The 20,650-nt window shown below is 37.9% G+C and overlaps 1 protein-coding gene across 1 annotated transcript in view; it reads left to right on the top strand.

Annotated features, from left to right (window-relative positions):
- Positions 1–1,092: 1,092 nt before the first annotated feature.
- The window catches only part of MCF2 (MCF.2 cell line derived transforming sequence), a 68,155-nt gene continuing 48,597 nt past the window's right edge, over positions 1,093–20,650 (top strand). Inside the window, exons 1-7 of the mRNA XM_036016434.1 lie at positions 1,093–1,476; positions 13,002–13,121; positions 14,061–14,177; positions 15,613–15,762; positions 17,513–17,646; positions 17,955–18,069; positions 19,372–19,491. Coding sequence (XP_035872327.1) covers positions 1,426–1,476; positions 13,002–13,121; positions 14,061–14,177; positions 15,613–15,762; positions 17,513–17,646; positions 17,955–18,069; positions 19,372–19,491 — 807 coding nt within the window. The 5' untranslated portion in view covers positions 1,093–1,425. The remainder of the gene's footprint in view (positions 1,477–13,001; positions 13,122–14,060; positions 14,178–15,612; positions 15,763–17,512; positions 17,647–17,954; positions 18,070–19,371; positions 19,492–20,650) is intronic.

Below are 20,650 nucleotides of genomic sequence, written 5' to 3'. Positions count from 1 at the left end.
GCACCCCCGACTCTCCTACATTCCCCCACCTTAGTTCATGTCCATCGGTTATACATATAAGTTTTTGGCTTCTCTATTTCCCATACTGTTCTTAACTCCCCCCTGTCTGTTTTGTGCCTACCAATTATACTTCTTAATGTCTGTACCTTTTCCCCCATGCTCCGTATCCTTCTCCCCACCAATAACCCTCCATGTGATCTCCATTTCTGTGATTCTGTTCCTGTTCTAGTTGTTTGCTTAGTTTTAGTTTTTAGGTTCAGTTGTTGATAGTTGTGAGTTTGTTGTCATTTTACTGTTCATATTTTTGATCATCTTCTTTTTCTTAGATAAGTCCCTTTAACATTTCATATAATAAGGGCTTGGTGATGATGAACTCCTTTAACTTGACCTTATCTGAGAAGCACTTTCTGCTCTTTTATTCTAAATGATAGCTTTGCTGGATGAGTGTTTCACTTTAAATGTTTCTGCTTGTGGTAGTTTGTATACCTAAACTCAAGAGCACATTAATTATATCTCAACCATTTGGCACTGTTTGCAATAAAAGTAAATACTGAATACAAGCTAACTTCAAGAGCAACAGTTGGCATTCAGAGAGGACTTGTGGTGAAAATTGCCATTGCATAGATAGGTGTAACTATCTTCACTATATTATTTTAAATGAGTATCTATAAAATAATTTTGTAGTTCAATTTGAAGACCTTAATTTGTAAGTTCCAAGATAAACCATGCAGTTAGGTTATACTTCATAATTCATGATAGGAGACACGATTATTTTAGTTATACATTTTGGGAAAATATTAATTTGGGAGAGAATCCTATCCATCTTAGAAAATTTGCATGTTTTATTCTTCCTAGATTATCATCAGGAAAAAATTTCACAAACTGTTATAATAGAATAGAATTAGATTAAAGAATAGAATTTAATTAAAAGATAGAATTGAATTTTAAGTTATAGACCAGGTCAAGGACAAGGATGAAGGTATCAGTGAATACCACCTTCACAAAGATTCTTACCATTCCACCTTAAAAATCAAACTGCGCAGAGGAGAAAGCCAGTCCCATCAAACCCCTAGGAGAGTCGGGGCTTTTTTTCTCCCCCTTTCTTCACTTTTAGGACATGCCTGATCTTCTTGAGCAGTCCAGCACAAGCTAATCCATGAGGTTCAATCAGGCTAAGTAATTGGGGAATGTGTCAACTCTGAATTACAATGAGCAGCAGGGAAGGATTTGTCAGCTGACTAATCAGGGATAGTGGTTTTCTTACAGTGCCTGCCACAGTGGTAATGGAAGCTGCTACAGCTACGGTAGCTTTGTTTGGTAGAGATTTTTGGCTGCCGCTTTTCAGTACTACCTCAGAAGCAGCTCATATTTCATCAATGTTGCATTGACAATTGGAAAAGAAGAGTGTTATTGTGTATAAGCGAGATGGCAGAAGCAACTCCCCCGAGAGGCAAGATGAGGTTCAGAAGGAATGCGGTAAGGGCTCTGCCTGCAGTCCTGGAAAGCCTCTTCCCAAGTTCAAGTGCAGGGATGCTGCAGCATGGTGCTATAGCACAAACTGCTCAATGGGGCTTTTAAGGACAGATGGAGAGAATGGAGACTTGTATTTGCATGGATTGCATTGATGTGATTACTGTGGTGATGCCATAGGGAAGCATAGAATGTAATTTCAAAATCTAAATGTAATCAAGTTTTTATGAGGAAGTGCCGTTAGTCACTTAAGACTGTATGGAAAATTTTGAATCACTTGGCAGAGTAGCTTTAAATCACAGGTTAAAATAACATCTAATGGAGGATTCATTCTTTCTTTCACTGTGGTCAAGTACAGTATTGATATGATAAGGCCTGGAGACAACTTCATCAGTATTTAAAAAGGAAGCTCTCCCTGGGTGTTATTGTACTAGCAACAACATTTTAAAGTCTAATGAATTGAAGTGTTTCTGATTTTAGTTCTTCTCTAAATTAAAACTTTAAAGATACAGAACTCTAGCCTATTGACAACTTTTTTTAAAGGAAAAAAGAGTGACTCGCTTTGCATTATAGGCTAGAATTTAGAAATCTTTCCTTGCAAATATGTTTCCAACATTTTTCTACCTAAAATTTTCCCTTCATTAGCTTACTTGTATACTAAATTCTCAGCAAACTTATGAAGTGATATATAAATATTTGGGGGGGTAAATATGAAATAATAGTAGCTAATTTAGCAACTAACTAGTTATCAGCAGGAATTTAACTGCCAACTTCTCTTTCAAAACTTAAGAGAATATTATTTATGTTATGATTTAAAATATACTTGCTCATTAAAAATATTGATATAACACAAAAAATAAAGATCAGACATAGAAAATAACATTTGGAATCAAAAGTAAGATAAAGGAGATAAATGAGTAAGAATTTTATTGTGGCTGAAAGACAGTGACCATCACTGAATGAATAAATGAGTTATGTTCTGAAAAACCTCTTAGCACAGAATGCTATTTTAAAATTACAGTTTAGGTTATGAATCTTTTTATTTTGACAGAATTGTATCTTCAGATCTACAAATGATTTTGTATAATGGGAATAAGAGTTTCAGACTTTTAATAAACAATTTTTGGTATACCAAAAATGCCTGTGTAGGTGCTTTGCAGTATTGGGTACAACTGACACTAGTACTTTTGTTATCAAAAGTAACTGACTTAGGCTTTCAGAAAGTTCGTAACTCCTTTATATATAGATGCTTTTTCAGTAGCAAACTTAGTTTCATGTATATACACATACATTAATATACACACAAATAAATACAGTACACAAGTACTCATTGAAGAGAGACATCTAGTACTATGCTACACACAATATAAACTACCAAGGTAAATACGGGATGGCTATTGAGCTGAAAGAGTTTTCTTTTTTTTTAATTAAAAAATTTTTTAAAGATTTTATTTATTTATTTTTAGAGCGGGAAGGGAGGGAGAAAGAGAGAGAGAGAGAAACATCAATGTGCAGTTGCTGGGGGCTGTGGCCTGCAACCCAGGCATGTACCCTGACTGGGAATTGAACCTGCAACACTTTGATTCACAGCCCACGCTCAATCCACTGAGCTATGCCAGCCAGGCAAGAGTTTTCAATTGAATAGAGAAGGTAGGACATGTTCATAAATAACTAAAACGAAAGAATTTCTACCTGGTGGGGAAGTCCTCAAAAGGAGATGACATTTGTTTAGACCTTATGCAAAAGCATGTTTCTCTTACCTTTCTTTGATTCTTTCCTCCATTATTCTTTTAAATGAATTACTTTAAGAGGTCCCTAGGAACTGATATCTTGGCATTGATTAGATTAAGTCTTAAAATCCAGAACTATGGTGGAGGACAAATTTGTTCTGCTTACATGGATAGGGCTTGACCAGAGTGAAAACTCCGAAACTCAGCTGATGATACAGTAGTTTAACTTTGGAGAAACTCTGGAGTTGGCCTGATTCCGGAGACTGATAAGTAGTACCTGACAGGATGGTGCAGTGGATTTAAAGTCTGGAGAGAGGATTAAATTGGTTACTTGGTGGAAGTTGCAGTGACTGTGGCTGAGTGAGAGGGAAGAGATGAGAACAGATGTGTGACAAGAAGGGCAACCCACAAGGAAGGAGTATTTCTTGGAACTGTGCTGCCCCTGAGGTCACTTGGCAAGTTGTTTGGCGATGTGTAGAGTAACTCATACTTTCTGTACTTACTAAGGGTGGGGTAGGGTATGGAAGAGTGCAGAAGTCAGTCAGTCATGGCCTTGGAAAAGCTGCTCTATAGCTTGAGGTTATGAGATTTTTCCCAGCCTCTTCTAAACAGATAGTTTGGACCTTATCAAGGCTGATCACATCCCAACAACTCAACATTATATTCTATTATAATATTAGATTATAATGGTTTCTGTTCAGTGGGCTCCATGATGTCAAATTGTTTCCAACAATGTGTTTGACTGTTAATGTTTGTTCCATTTTGTAGATGTCAATGTCGAGTCATTCCTAAATGCTAGGCAGCAAGTCTGAGTGTGCATTCAGTCCATGCATTGTTAAGTACCTGTCCTGAAAAGTATTATGTGCTGTGGAAAAAGCTCACCCTTAGGATTCAGGTAGGCCTGGGTGCCACTGCTCCCTGTCTGTAACCTTGGGCAAGTTATTTCACCAGTCTGCTTTAGTTTGCTTATCTGTAAAAAGGCCATCCTACCTACATCACTGCAATGGTACAAAGAGTAAATAGGGTAATATATGTAACAAGCCTGGCACATATGTAATAGGCTTTCAGTCAAGGGTTCCCTCTGTTACTGTATTTCTTTATCCTAAATATTAAAAATATAATAAAAGCAATAAAAATATAAATGGGTTTTAAAATATCTTATTTATTTTCAGAGAGAGGGGAAGGGAGGGAGAAAGAGGGAGAGAAACATCAATGTGTGGTTGCCTCTCACACGCTCCCTACTGGGGACCTGGCACTCAACCCAGGCGTGTGCCTTGATTGGGACTTGAACTTGCAACCCTTTGGTTCGCAGGCCGGTATTCAATCCACTGAGCCACACCAGCCGGGGCTACAAATGATTTTTATATTAAAGTAACCACACTTTTTACTAGATAAGCCATTTTAGACAATTTTAAAGAAATGAATGAAAAGTGTACATAAAGTGTATGACTTGCCTCCATTAGGTACTGTACAAAAGAAATAAGGTGAATTTCTAGACTTTGGTAGTGAAGTGGTGTATCAAGTTTATGCCTTTTGGTGGTGTTATTGCTGTCCTTACTGTTGTAAGTCCACATAACTGGGTGACCTGAGGGAACATGTGAGGAGAAAGGGAGTAAGTCTTTTCTTTTGAAGGAAAAGGGGAGAGAAAGCTCATTTTGTGCCCACGAACCTGAAGAACCAGTAAGAACTGCTGCAGAGGGCTGGGATGGCACCACGCACAGTGATTGGAGAAATAACTCTGAGCCTTATGAAGATGACCAACATATTTGGCTTTTACTCGAGTACCTTTAAGCAGTCACATGTTGGAACTCTAAAAAAAACAATGCCTGCAGTAGGCTGAAAGCAACACTGTTCTCTCTCTCTCATGCTACCTGTTTCTTTAAGGGGAAAAAGTGACAAAATAAAGCAAGTGTGACCCTTGCCCACATCTCTTTGCTTTTTCCGATAAGTTCCTAAAAATGATTTATAGTTTTAAATTCTAGGGTTTGATTTTGGAGAAAATAGAAACTGTGCCTTTTCATGTTTATATAATCATACAGATTACAGTGCCTTAAAGCAGCATACCCAAGAATTTGTGAATGTAGTTTCTCCAAACCAAAATGGGAAAAAGTTCAATGGTCTTGCAATACATTTGCTATAAGAAACGTGCATGCAGTTATACTATTTATGATACGTGATATGCTGTTTGATTGCTCATTTGAATACTAGCTTTAAAATGGGTTATCTTGAATGTTTCATTATAGAAATATCTATATAGAGGAAAAGCACTGTCTCTATATACCTATCTACAAAGACATCTTAAATCTAAATGGCCTTGCAGGTTAAAATTTCTCAAGAGTTCTCTGTCTTCTCTAGATTCTTATTGCCAGCGATCACAGTCAGAGAAGTGTACATATTATTGATATGGGCCCATGTTCATATATATGAAGCTTTAATTCAGAGTTTGCAAACTAGTAGTGCATAGATGTGTTTTGTTTAGACCATACATTATTTGGTGTTTGTTAAAGTCTTTTACCAAACTTTTAATTTGTTTCCCATTTTTAAAAATCTTGAAGTTTTGCCCTGGCTGGAGTGGCTCAGTGGATTGAGTGCCGGCCTGCGAACCAGAGGGTTGCTGGTTCGATTCCCAGTCAGGGCACATACCTGGGTTGTGGGCAGGGTCGCCAGTCAGGGGTGCACAAGAGGCAACCACACATTGATGTTTCTCTCCCCCTCTTTCTCTCTCCTTTCCCCTCTCTCTAAAAATAAATAAAAAAACTTTAAAAAAATCTTGAAGTTTCCCAGAGAAATGTGGATTTTGGGCTTCTTTTGAGAAATCAAAAGACTTGGCAGAGCTGGGCCCACCTTTCCACATGACAATTAGCTGGAACTGAGTAGTAATGAGTGCCTCTCCCACAATGCTTTACAGTTTGGCACATTTCCTCTTTCTTATCATCTAGAAAGAGTGTGAGTTGCTACTTTCCACCTCAATCAGGCTGTGTTTTAATTAAACCCTGCCTACTTCGTGCATTTACATTATTCCCCTAACACATGGTAGGCATTCAAGTTTGTTCCCTTTGCTTTAGGTTTCACGTTTAGATTTCTTGACCTTAAACCTGATCCTTGTACCATCTTTACTATATTGCCCCAAATTTCTCCTGTTGATTGTTTTACTGTCCACTAGGTGTTTCTCCAGAGGAAGGAAAGCTAAAGTGAACACACACACAAATGAATATATATATATATATATATATATATATATATATATATATATTATCCTTTTATTTTTTCAATTAAAGCTTGTTTACGTGTTTGGCTCTGCACTCAGATGAATTTCGTCCTTAATTCTGTCACTTAAGCAAGCTATAAGTTCTTGAAAAAGAACCTCAGAAAACTTAAGTGTATTAGTTTTCTTTTCTGAAAGATTTTATTTATTTTTAGACAGAGGGGAAGGGAGGGGAAAGCAAGGGAGAGAAACATCAGTGTGTGGTTGCCTCTTGCGCATATCCTACTGAGGACCTGGCCTGCAACCCAGGCATGTGCCCTGACTGGGAATTCAACCAGTGACCCTTTGGTTCATAGATTGGCACTCAGTTCACTGAGCCACAGCAGCCGGAGCAGTGTATTAGAGTTCTATTGCTGCTGTAACAAATTACTGCAAATGGTATGTACTCTGTTAATATATTAAAATGTGTTCTGTTAATGTTCTGAAAATGAGAGCCAAAATGAGTCTTGCTGGGCTAAAACAAAGGTGTCAGCAGGGCTTTGTTCCTTGTGGAGGCTCTAGAGGAGAATCAGCTTCTTTGACTTTCCATCTTCTAGAGGCCCCCACATCCCTTGGCTCGTGGCCCCATGTCACTCTGACCTCTGCTTCTGTCATCACATCTCTTCCCTTACTCTGGTCCTCTCTATTCCCTCTTTGTCTAATAAGGATCCTCGTGATTAAATTATTTCTGTCCTGATAACCCACAGACATCTCCCCATCTCAAGATCCTTAATTTAATCACATTTACAAAATCTCTTTAGTAATGTTATATATTCATGAGCTATATGGATTAGGATGTGGGCCTCTTTGGGAAATCATTATTCTGCCTACTACTCTCAGTTTTCTCCAGCTGTGAAATGAGGATAAAACAAGAACCTAATGCATGTAAAGTACTTGGCACAATGTCATAATAATGCTCAGGATTAGCATATTTTTTTGCAATAACAATTGAATAAAAAGCAACACTCCCACCCATGGCAATCTAGTCAATCTCCTTTTCCTACCTTAAGTCCTTGAGAGGCCCTGAATATATACAAATATATATTTATATATCTTTTTTTTTTTTGCTAGAGGGGAGAAGCTATGAAAAGTAGTCATTCATGTGAGCTTGTGGATTTGCTATAATTAGACAATACGGCAAGCGCCTGTTCCAGTTTGGGATAAATGAATGGGCCTGGGGATGAAAAATCAAGTGTATTTGCTACATATATGGGATTTAATGGGCATGAGGGATAGAAACAATATACCTGGTCTGAACAGTTTAATTTAGTTTTGTAAAAAACAAAAAGATCTGACAAATCAAATGAACTGTTTCAGTGCCACCCAATTATTTAGTAGTTTTATAGCTGTTGTATGCACATTATTTATTCATCCAAATGGAAGATTTGCATAGTAGCTGAATAAAGATCTATAAATTATTTCAGTGGCTGAAATTATTCTACAATAAAAAATATTGTAAATGTTATATAGGCAATAAATGAAGTCTTCATCCTTTATATAGTGCATTTTCTTTAAAAATACAACTTTTTGTGGGCTTTTGGTGATAAGCAAGTCACTAAACATTTTCAAGGAATTAAGGAAAGAGACTGTAATAAAATAATCAGAAAGTTTTACTTAAAATGATCTGATTAGAATGTAGCATTATCTTCAGAAGCATTCTATACAGCCACCAATGTTTTGGATAAACTACTTTGTCAAATAGTGACAATAAGTCATTTAATAAACAGCCAACACTAAACCCCTGCCTGGCTTTGGAGCAGCTGAATGCTTTCAAACCCCGCTGAGACTCATCCCTGTGGATTCTGTGGACAGTGATTCTGCTTCTCTCTTTATATTTTGCTCCCTGCTGTGTGATCAGCTGTTCCTAGACCTGGCTGCTGGGACAGCTTTGTTCTCCGAGGAATGGCAGGGTGGAGACCTGGGCTTTAGATCAGGCAGAGAGTTGCCACATGGCCTTCTCTGTTCCCATTGTATCTTCCACCCTGATTTTGGAGGATGGTGAGTATTCCAGACTTTAAGTTGGCCATCCCCAGGGTCTTGCATCCAGAGATTCCCTACTCCACACCAGAGACTATGACATTAAGGAAAGTCAGAGACAATGAGACCACATCAACCCAGAATCAACGAAAGAATAATAGTAATTTTGCTTTAAGTGTTGGCAAAAGTTGGGTGCTTTCAGTTCCATTGAAAAGTAAAAAAACAAAAGGCTGGATTAAAGCAGGTAAGTATAATAATACAGTAATTTACCTATGTGAAGGAGAAGGAATGACTTAACTCCTAAAGTGAATGGGATGGAAACAGAATCAGTGTTTTCAATCTAAAAATAGGTCCAGAGTTCTTATGAATCCCTGTCAGAGACTCCCCTTAAGCAAGACTGTGCCCGTATTCTGGTAGTTTTCTATCTAACCCTGCTTGGCCTTGGGTCTAAGAATCCAAAGTAAATTGTTATTAATTATTTTAGAGTTTACAAACTACCTTTATATTTACTATTTCTTTTGATTCTTAGAATAACCATGGGTGGTATGTACCATGCTTAGCATAAAACACAATATATATCATGTACATAATAGAAGAGAGAATGTACATTATCAATGGAACTCTGTTTCTCTAGAAAAGTTGAAATAAGCTTTCTCCAGCAACAGGGGTCATGATTCCCAATAGCTTTGGAACTGTGCCATCAAAGTTTCCTTTTCTTAGCACCAATTTGAAAAATCCTAGGGCAGGACTTTTTTCCTACTTACATTAAATCTTCATCACACTAATCATTGTGTGTTGGAAGGGCAAGGTCATGTAGAAAGACAACAGTTTCTATTAGGAACCAATAAAATTGTAAGAGGCTTCTTTTGGTTCATTTGGGATGCTGTAACAGAATACCATAGATTGGGTGGCTCATAAACAGAAATTGATTTCTCATAGTTCTAGAGGCTGGAGGGATAATATCAAGGTCCCGGTAGATTTGATGTCTGATGAACTAGTTCCTGGTCCCTAGAAGGTCATCTTTCTCTGTGCCCTCAGATGGCAGAAGGGATGAGGGATCTTTTGGGGAGTCCATTTTATAAGATTGCTAACCCCATTCATGAGGGTTGCAATCTCATGCCCTAATCACCTCTAAACGGCCCTACCTGCAAATATTATCGCATTCGGGGTTGTTACAACATGAATTTGGGGGAGGCATAAACATTCAGTTATACACTATTCACTATTATATACACTGTTCAGTGTATAGCAGAGGGGAAGAAGTTTCTCATGATGGGAGAGAGTAGTACAGACATGGCCACCTGGAGGACTTATGAGTTGGACAGCCATCCCAATTTATATCTATTTATTATCTTTGTTTAATTTAGTGATTTAATTTTGTGCTCTCTTATCTATTTGTATGACACTCAGTTCTCTTCTAGTTCTCATTGCCACTTAATTGTTTTTTTGTTTTATCAGTATTTATGATTGAATTTTTAAAATTTCCACTTTTACATGTCATTTCCCTAAGCGTTTAGTTCTTACAGCTGAGTGAAAATTATTAGACTTTATTTTTTTTAGAGCAGGTTTGGGTTCACAGCAAATTGAGCAGAAAGTACAGAGTTCCCATTACTCTGTCCCACAATATCTTAATAATTTTTGTATTGTTTTAATTACTAATATTTCAACATGCTTGAAATATTATATTTTTGAATATTCATTTTTAAAGATTTTATTTTTTAGAGAGAGGGAGGGAGAAAGAGAGTGAGAGAAACCTTGATCATATGCCACTCATATGTCCCCAACTGGAGATCTGGCCCACAACCCAGGCATTTGCTCTGACTGGGAATTGAACTGGTGACCTTTTGCTTCTCAGGCTGGTGCTCAACCCACTGAACCACACCAGCCAGGGCTGAAATATTACTGTATTTTAAACATTTCTGACATATTGTGCTTTAATTTTCTGTTTTTTTTAAAGATTTTATTTATTTATTTTTAGAGTGGGAAGGGAGGGAGATAGAGAGAAACATCAGTGTGCGGTTGCTAGGGGTTATAGCCTGCAACCCATGCATGTACCCTGGCTGGGAATCGAACCTGCGACACTTTGGTTTGCAGCCCGAGCTCAATCCACTGAGCTACGCCAGCCAGTAATCTTCTGTTTTGAGTCTGACTCCCAACTCTGCATTCCAAGTCTGGCCTTCTTTCCCTTCTTCCTTGTACATACGTTTGCTGATGCACATCATCTGGACGTTCTGCTTACCCTTTCAACCTGACAGGTCCAGGAATGGGATCAGTATCTTGTCCCCCTCATGTAAACCTGCTCCTCTTGTGTTCCCCATGTTAGTAAGGGTTGTACCATTCACCCAGTTACTCAAGCCAGAAATCTGGAGATTGATTTCCTAGGTTTTCCTTTTTGTTTAACTATTTTTATTGTTGTTTAGTTACAGTTCCACCTCCCCCACCCGTTTCTCTTCCCTGCCCCATCCCCCCCCACTCCCACAGTCAGCCCCCCCATAGTCCGTGCCAATGAGTCCTTTATTCATGTTTTTTGACTTGCTCCTTCCCCCACTTTCCCCCATTATCCCTCTTCCCCCACCCCTCTGGTCACTCTCAGTTTGTTCTTTATTTCCATGTCTCTGGTTCTATTTTGCTCATTTGTTTGTTTTGTTGACTCTGTTTCTCAATAGGTGAGATCATATGGCACTTGTCTTTCACCACCTGGCTTATTTCACTTAGCATAATACTCTTCAGTTCCACCCATACTGTTGTGAAGGGTAGGAATTCATTCTTTCCGCTGTGTAGTTCTCCATTGTGTAAATGTACCACAGTGTTTTGATCCACTCAGTTATGGATGGGCACTTAGGCTATTTCCAGGTTTTCCTTTCTTATTAGACACATTCAGACATCATGTCTTACAGATTCTCTCTCCCGATTTCTATCCTCATCCCTGGTATTGTTGCTCCAGTTTAGGAAATCGTCATCCCTGGGTTGGATTACTGTACTCTAGCCTCCTAGCTCACCTCTTTGCTTTCACCTTTTTCCAAATCCAGTCCCAAAGCCAGAGTGATCCTCCTAAAATGCAAACTGATCATGTTGCTCTGCTGCTTGAAACTTCTTAGAGTCTCCCCTTTTCTCCAGGAGAAAACCCAAGGCCTTTCCTGAACCAGCTCCTGCCCATCTTTTTAGCACTAGTTCCCATTGCTATACCTCCAGCATCATTTCCCCCTAGCCTTCCTGATTGGAACCTCTTGAAGAAATGGGATAATAGAGTGATTAATGGCACAGACTCAGGTGCAAATTAAGGCCTCGCCAGTTGGGTCAATTACACTTAAATATATGAGCCTCACTTTCTTTGCTAAAAGAGGGTAGCCTAACTACTTGGAAGAAGAATTATGAAGAGGGACTATGATAATGTTGGCAAAATACTTGGCACATAGTAAAGCATTTGATATGTGGTAGTTTATTATTAATATGGGCCTATACTAGTCCATCCCTTACTAATTTTGCTGCGTTCCCTCCTTGTCCTTTGCAGTCCTTCATTTAGCAATTATTTTTTGGTAACTTATTATATACCAGTATTCTAGAAGCTGGAGAAGTGTTGGTGTATCAGAATGACATTTTATTGTTCCAATTAACTTCTCCTTATGCTTTGAAACATTTTCTGACATTCCTAGGCCTGGAACATGCAGTTGCTACCACTTCCTGTTGTGTCTTATACTAATACTCTTGTTGCACTTATTAAATTATCGTGCTATAGAGCTAATGGTTATTAATGTGCTCCACTATTTCCAGACTGTCATTTTCTTGTAAGAAGTGTAGGGACTATATTTTATTAATTGGGGTGTGCTGAATGCTAACAGTGCTTGATAATTACTCACTTAAATACACAGAGTGGACACACAGAGGATATTCAGTGAATGTTGATTGGATAAAAATAAACATTTGAGTTCATAAAATAGTTTTCTTCTGTTATTTACTACAAGTATGCAGGATTTTAGTTCCCTTTGACTTTTAGGGATACTCTAGGAACCTGTCTCCTAATTCTGTTTATAGGGAATAAATGCAATTTCAGTACAAATAAATAAATAACTTTAAAATGAAGCTTAAGAGTATAATTCTTTGTAACTTGAGACTTTAGTGTGAGAAAATCCCATGCCATGAGCATTGTGAAGATCTGACCTGATGACCTTACATTGGTTTTATTTTTATTTTCATGTTTTTAGATTTTATCACTATCCCTTTTTAAAGTTTGTCCTTTTAGTGGCTTTCATGATTTTTAAAGCATTTTTATTTTTTTTAGATTTTATTTATTTTTAGAGAAGGGAAGAGAAGGAGAAAGAGGGAGACAGACATCAATGTGTGGTTGCCTCTGAAGCGCCCCCTACTGGGGACCAGGCCCACAACTCAGGCCTGTGCCATGACTGAGAATTGAACCAGCAATCCTTTGGTTCTGGCGCTCAATCCACTGAGCCACACCAGCCAGGGCTGGCTTTTATGATTTTAAAATTTCTTTCCTTTCATTACAGTTTTCTGGTATGTGCTCAGTTGAGTGCATGTTTTGACAATGTTTTCTTTCTTTCCCGTGCTCTTTCTTTTTACAGACTTCCTTCCCGGGCAACATACATTTGGTATTGGTTCTACGTCCAACCAGTTTTCTTCAAAGGACTTTCACAGACATTGGATTTCGATTTAGTCAGGAGGATTTCATGCTCAAACTACCGGTAAGAGTATATTTTAAAAAACGTTTTGTTCCTTTTATTCTCATGAAGACTTTGTGCCATGCTGTTCATGTTATATATGTGCTCATGAAAAATGTAAAAGGAAAAAAATTGAATTTGTCTTCAGAAAATGTAGATTTTTAATCTACATTTAAAAATGACTGAAAGTCTTCTGCTTCTACTGTTAAAGGAGTAGATTAATCAATTTGTAACTAAGCAATTCCTTTTGAAAATGATATATGTCACATATGTTATATATACAGGGTGGAGCAAAAGTAGGTTTGCATTTGAGAGTACGTGAAACACAGAGTTTATTCTTGTATTATCATTTATTGATTATTGTATTTTGTCATATGAACAACTGTAAACCTACTTTTTCCTCACCCTGTGTGTGTGTGTATGTGTGCATGTGTGTATAAAATCAGGACATTTCATTTTAGAAAATAATGAGTGTTTTATGTGTTTGTATTCCCATGAACTTGCATCCTGAGGTAGTTCAGAGCAGCATGTTTTTGTTTTTTTAAAGATATTTTTATATGTTTTTAGGGTGAGGGTGCTCATAAATTTTGATATTTTTGCAAAGATCAGCCTCTCCTAATAAATTATAACGGACTCCATAAAGCCCTTTTACTTCGCAGTAGGCATAATATTCTTTCAGAAGGTTGATTGTTAACAGTGCAAAATTCTAGATCAAGGAGAATCAGGTGTTTGGGTTTCTATGGAGATTAATTTTGCTTTATAGAGAAATGTTTTATAAATGAAACCCGTTACTACTTGAAGAAGGTAGTGAATACATGTGTGGGGGGAGGAGCAGGAGAGATTTGCTAGAAGCATTTATAAAAGTTAAATTTCTGCTAAGTGAATGCTAAAGTTCATTGTACAGTTGAATGGAGGGATGCCACAAAGGGCAGTTAACAGTATCTTTCTTGCTTATTTATATAGGTTGTTATGCTGGGCTCAGTTAGTGAATTGCTGACATACATTGATGACAAGCAATTAACCCCTGAGTTAGGCGGCACCTTGCAGTACTGCCACAGTGAATGGATCCTCTTCAGAAATGTATGTTTCTTTTGCCCTTACTGTAGAGCTTGTGGTTCTTGTTAGATTTTAAATCTAGTGCTAGAATTCTTTTCCTCGTTGGGAAAAACAGATTTCTGGGGCTTCTAGCTTTTAAAAGCATATAATTCAACATCTTGATTTTCTTCCATAGGAAATACCTAGAAATGATGAAGAGTCACTGAGGGTGGCAGTTGAAAGAGAGGCCTAGGGAATAAGGAGATCTTCCTCTGTCCTACCCACTCCCGTGGCCATGTAGTAACCTGAAGAAACAAAGGGTTAGGATTCAAGTCCTAGCACCAATGCTTTTTAGTTGTATAACCTTGCACAAATTATATAACCTCTCTGAGTCTCAGTCTTCCCTCTTGTAAAATGGGAATAATAGATAAGTTTAACTCGGAGGGATATTGGGAAGATGAAATGAGACGGCAAATGTAAAATGTTTGGCACAGTGCCTCGCCTATGAGTATGGCGTGCCTTCAAAAAATGCAAGTCATATTATTAATCTTGCTATTGTAGTGGTGTTCCTTGAGGCAGTTAGCTTTGTAGCAGAGAGTCCTTCTGTTCTAGAAATTTACAAATAGGCAAGGGCCCTGCGTCTCACAGAGGTGAGTTTGTGGTATAAGAGTCTCTACTGCAAATTCCATAGATATAGGAAACTTCTGAAGGAAGTAATTAAATACTGTTTAATTAGACCAGGGTTCTGTTTTCCTCATGTGTATTCTTCATTCAATAGTCCTTCATATGCAGGCACATTGTCAAAATTAGCAGTGGCTAGCCTTACATAACTGATAAAGCTATAAATAAAAGAGCAGGTACCCTGAGCTGTGTGGTAAACGGGGTATATGTTGTCCCTTTCTTTCTCTGAGTAATTGCTTTTGGAAACAGAATGAACAGCAAAACCTTACTTGACATTTTAGGGCAACAAAACCTGAGATGAATTGTTGTGACTAGAGTCCCCACATCGCCTCATTTCATCATCTTACTCAGAATGCTAATACTTGTTCACAAACTAGACTAAATATCAAGTGGTCTTGGTGTTCTCATCTCTCTCCAGAAGGAAAGTTATTATAAAGTGGTTTTACAATTGCAGAGTTTACTAGAACAAGGAAGACACTGGGGTTTTCAAGGTCATAAACTAAATTACTCAGGACATGGCATCTTTTAGAAAGAGTTTTCATCATTGTCAAAGAAGTACAGAAATTTAGATAAAAGCCATTCAAGAAGACCCTTCACCTGACTATTTAGTTTTTTAGAGGCTTAGATGCAGAGTTAGAGTTGATTGCCAAAGGCAATGCCAACTCTCCTTAGCAGAGGAGAGTTCATAGTATATGTGTTTGCTGTCATACCTAAATAAAAGTAAATGCAGTTACTGATCCAGGTTCTGATATGTTGGCACAGGTCCCACAAAATTAAAAGAATCACTGGCTCTTTGCAGGCTATAGAAAATTTTGCCCTCACAGTGAAAGACATGGCTCAGATGCTACAGTCCTTTGGAACTGAACTAGCTGAGACAGAACTACCAGATGATATTTCTTCAACAGAAAAACTTCTTGAGATTCATGCTGAAAGGTATCACCTGTTGAAGGTATGTCTGACACAGGGGACTAACAAATGTTTTCCATGGTCTTTTTCTAGAGAGGTATTCAGTGTGTCCATTTCACACCGATTTGGTGGGTAGGGAGACAAAAGATACAGTTATATATTATAAAGCACATGTAAAAAATAAAAACACAAGAGAGGGTCTTGGAATTGTTGTATCTAAGTACTCCCTTTGTAGATGGTGCATTCTCTTCAGAAGTTGTTTATTTGTAAATAGAATAGCTGATAAATGCTCCAGAATAAGAAATCTAAAGTCATTTTTGTTACCACATATTCTTTATCCCATGGAAAGGCCCACTCATTTGGAAAGAGTATGAAAGGCACACAGGTGTTCTATTTGAACATCTACCACAGGCACCATGTAAAATGGAGAACCTGGTGAGGAATCAGGAGGCCTGGTTTCTTGTCCCACCTCTGCTGTATACTAGCATTGGGACCAAGTCAAACATTGATAAATTGATTGCCAGCTTTCTCTTCCACAGAGGACTAGTTCTTGTTGTTTCGTACAATAAGTAGCAAGCTGATTTGGCTCTCCTACCCAGTTGTCTGGAGTGTTGGGTTGTGAAGGATTCTGAGACCCAATTCAGACAATTGCCAACTGCTTTAAATTCACTTTCCCCCCAGAGTTTATAAATGATCTGAACAAGCACTAGGCTTCCCTGTAGAATTCATGTCCTTCACATGATAAAGGCTTGCTGGGTCACTGACAGATACAAGCTTTATGCAGAGGTGACATTTTTAAATTAAGAAGAGGAGAGAAAGCGAAATTGTGAATTATAATCTGAAAGCAAAACTCTGTTCAAGGAAAGAAAGCTTTGTCTCTCACAAACTATGTGATCAGGTAATTTGCTTACCCTCTCTAAATTTCAGGGGTTTTTTTGTGTATACGGTGAGGTCAATGATGACACATGCATACCATGTAGGGCTGTTGTGGGGATGAAACGAAGTACAGCATGCAGTATATGTACAGCATTGTTTGGCACATAATTGCCATTAGCTCTTAAATGCTTGTGTTCTCCCATCCAAGTACTAACCAGGCCCGACCCTGCTTAGCTTCCGAGATCAGACGAGATCAGGCGCGTTCAGGGTGGTATGGCCGTAGACAATGCTTGTGTTCTCATTCACATTGGTGGTGATGTCGTGGATGCTGTATCACTCTTACATGCCTGAAGAATCCACCACGCAAGATTAAGATCTTCTGAATAGAAGCATATGCTTCGTGATTAATTGATTAGTCCAAACATGAGCATAATACTTAGGGTAGGCAGTGATGGGTAACAATTAAGGATTAGTAGGAAAGGCATCTAACTATATCTAAATATACATTAAATATTATTTGGAACTGGATGCTTTCTAGTATGGTAGTCTTTGTTATGCTACCATGGTTTTATTTACATAAATTAAACTATTAGCGGGACATAATAAATTAACAGAACTTTCTACCAGTAAGAGAAGGAGGCTACGAATACTCCACAGGGTACTTCTGTCTGTAAAGATCTTGTAGAAATAGTGATTGCTACATCCACCTCAACAGGCAGAGGCTTCTCAGAGATTCTAACAGCTTTTGGGTTCTGTAGTACCGAGGTATTCCTTGCATTTTCAGTCATAAAAGCAAATGCCATTCTAGAGCTACTGTTTCTATTCTGCATGTTACAGGCATATGCTTCTTTCTCTGTAGGTCATTCAGATTAGGTTCCTAGCAGGTATTTGATACATCTTGTCATACCTTTGTACAGAATGATATTACAGCTGTAACCAAAGAAGGAAAAATTCTGCTAACCAATCTGGAAGTGCCTGACACGGAAGAAGCTGTAAGTTCAAGATTTGAACCTCATGAGCAAACAGGTGGTGATTGGCAAACTATCAATAAGTGAGTAATTTCTTTTGGGTTTAGACTTTCTTATTTTATACTTTTGAAAGGGAACTTCATGTGTCTTGCTGTAATCTGTTAAGTGTTAAAGTATTCCTGGATCTCTGGAAATCTGAGGACTCACTCCTCAGTTGTCTCACAGAAGTTAGTTTGCTCATAGAAGAGGTTCTGTGGACACTGATGGTCTCTGGCTAGAGTGTCATGGCTGTGACTTTGCCTATAATTCCTAATGTCCTGACCAGGTTTATCTACATACCTATAAAATAAGCCAGTGTTTTAAAGGAACTCTATGGCTTTTCTTTGTTAAGATTGCTGGCTCAAGTACATGATATGGAAATTGCTTTTGATGGATTTTGGGAAAAACACCAACTAAAAATGGAGCAGTATCTGCAACTATGGAAATTTGAGCAGGATTTTCAAGAGGTCAGTTAAACATTTCTGTACATTTATTTTCTTTATGTCAGAAGTTCTTATTCCTTGATCATGACAAATATAGTCTCATAAGATGCCCATTTACACTCATGGAGAGATGAGGAGAAAAAGGAGGCAACCGTGAGTGAGTGAATCTTGACTTTGAATGAAGAAAGCAACCTACTAAGTGCCAAGACTTCTACTTCTGTGGCTTGTTCATTTCTTTCAAAAGAACACGTAATTATGTGCTAATAAATATGAGAGGGACAAAGTTGCAATCTATGCTGACATTTATTCAGTTTTATTTCATTTTTTATGTTTTTTAAAGAGAGAGGAAGGGAGGAGAGAAGGGAGAGGGAGGGAGGGGACAGGGTGGGCAGAGAGAGAAGAGAAGAGAAGAGTAGAGAAGAGTAGAGAAGAGAAGAGAAGAGAAGAGAAGAGAAGAGAGATTGAGAGACATGGAGAGAGATTGAGATTGAGATTTGTTGTTCCAAATGCAGTTATTGGTTGCTTCTTGTCTGTGCCCTGATTGGGGATTGAACCTGCAACCTTGGTGTAGCAAGACGATGTTCTAACTAACTCAGCTACCCAGCCAGGGCTCCTGAAATTTATTTTAGATATAAAATGCTTTCAGCCCTGGTTGTTATGGCTCAGTAGACTGAGTGCCAGCCTGTGAACCAAAGGGTCACTGGTTTGATTCCCAATCAGGGCATGTGCCTGGGTTGTGGGCCAGGTCCTCACTGGGGGGTACATAAGAGGCAAGCGATTGCTATTTCTGTACCTCTCTTTCTCCCTCCTTCCCCTCTCTCTAAAAATAAATAAATAACATCTTTAAAATAAAAAAAGAGATGATCCAAGGTCATCTTACTCCTGCTCTGCCTCAGCCCTAGAATAAGCCATTTTCTTGAGAAGCTCTGGTTTCTCTTCCTGGGAAATGATACTAAAAACCAAGATCTGGGTGCTAGGTATGCTCACTGCTCCTGAAGTGTCTTTGTTTCTAGAACTGTTCACCATTGACTTAGGGGCTATACATACAGGTATAGACACATATACATACTTCTATATGTGTACATATACATGCTCTCATATGTAAATAATGATATTTTATAAATAGTACACACTGATCTCTACGAGGTTAAATTTAAATAGGATACAAGAATTAGTGTGAATAAAATAACTGAAAGTATTTTCCAGATGTACAATTTTTTCATATTGATATTCTGATTTAATAGCATTTCCTATAAAACTTGATTATTAAGGGAAATGATGAATAATTTATATGCTTTTAAGACTAATTTTTATTCCTATTTTTAGCTCATACGTGAAATTGAACTTCTATTAACCAAACAAGCAGAGCTAGCAGATGTCACAGGGAATATACTTCAAGTAAAACAAAAAATAAAGCAGTTGGAAAAGTTAGATGAAAAGTCTAAGGTAAGATTACATTTTGGATATTCATTCTATTTATGGAATATGATAGCTATATTTTGTTGCTTTTCACTAGTCTAAGCACTTATTATGATTAATCTCTCAGCTACAATCTAAATACTTCGTTCAATAATACTGGTCTGTTTTCTGTGCAATGTGAGCCATGAGGTGACACTGCATGTGTCATGTAGGAGGCCTCTGAGATAATGGTGTGAATTGTTTCAGGCCTACCAGTGGCAATAAGATCAGAAATCACTTTTGAAAAGCCTAGCCGAATGTTTTTAAACAATGCAATTTTGTCACAAGAACATAATTCCTTAAACATCCATCATTTGATACATGCATTTGAACCAGACATACACTCATGCAGGTAGATCTGCTTAGTTTTACTAGTGGTGTGACCTTTGGTAAATTGATTACATTTTCCAAACCTCATTGTCCTCATCTATAAACTGGGGATGAAAGGACTTACTTTGCGGAGTGATTGTAAGGATTCATTTAGGTGGCATAGATGAAACACTCAGCACAGTACCTGAGACATAATGGCTGTATAGCAAGTACTCCAAACAGCTAGCCGCCAGTCTTAAAGCTTGGACTCATGGCATCACTACTTAACAAACTCTAGTTTTGCTCTCCTGTCTTGTATGCGAGGGCAAGGCCATGGTTTTTAGGGTGCTTTCTCAACATACAAATAGATTTATGGGTGAACCAGAAGCACCGGAAATGAAAATTGAGAGGAAGCAGCCGTGGTGACCAGTTCTGGAATTGTGCTTGTAGGTCTTTGTGATTGTGGGGCAATTCACAGATCTCTGTGGTATAGTAGAAAGAGAAGGCAGATTGCCTTGGAAAATAGGGGGCTTTGCTTTTTTTTTTTTGCTTGGTTTTGTTTTAAATAATTTTCAGTTTTAATTGCGGTGACAGACACATAAAATAAAATTTAATACCTTAACAATTTCAAATTGTACAGTTAAGTAGTGTTAAGTGTATTCACATTATTGTGCAACAGATTTCCAGAAATTTTTCATCTTGTGAAACTGAAACTCTATTGCCATTAAACAACGACTTCCTATTTTGACCCTAGTTTTTCCACTAGCTAGATAGGCTAGTACTTCTTCATTTGGGGCTGCAGTTTTCTTTATTTTACCTCAACAAACATTTCCTGGGC

The sequence above is a fragment of the Phyllostomus discolor genome, chromosome X (assembly GCF_004126475.2).
Source record: "Phyllostomus discolor isolate MPI-MPIP mPhyDis1 chromosome X, mPhyDis1.pri.v3, whole genome shotgun sequence".
NCBI classification, from domain to species: Eukaryota; Metazoa; Chordata; class Mammalia; order Chiroptera; family Phyllostomidae; genus Phyllostomus; species Phyllostomus discolor.
This window is presented reverse-complemented; position numbering and strand designations above follow the sequence as displayed.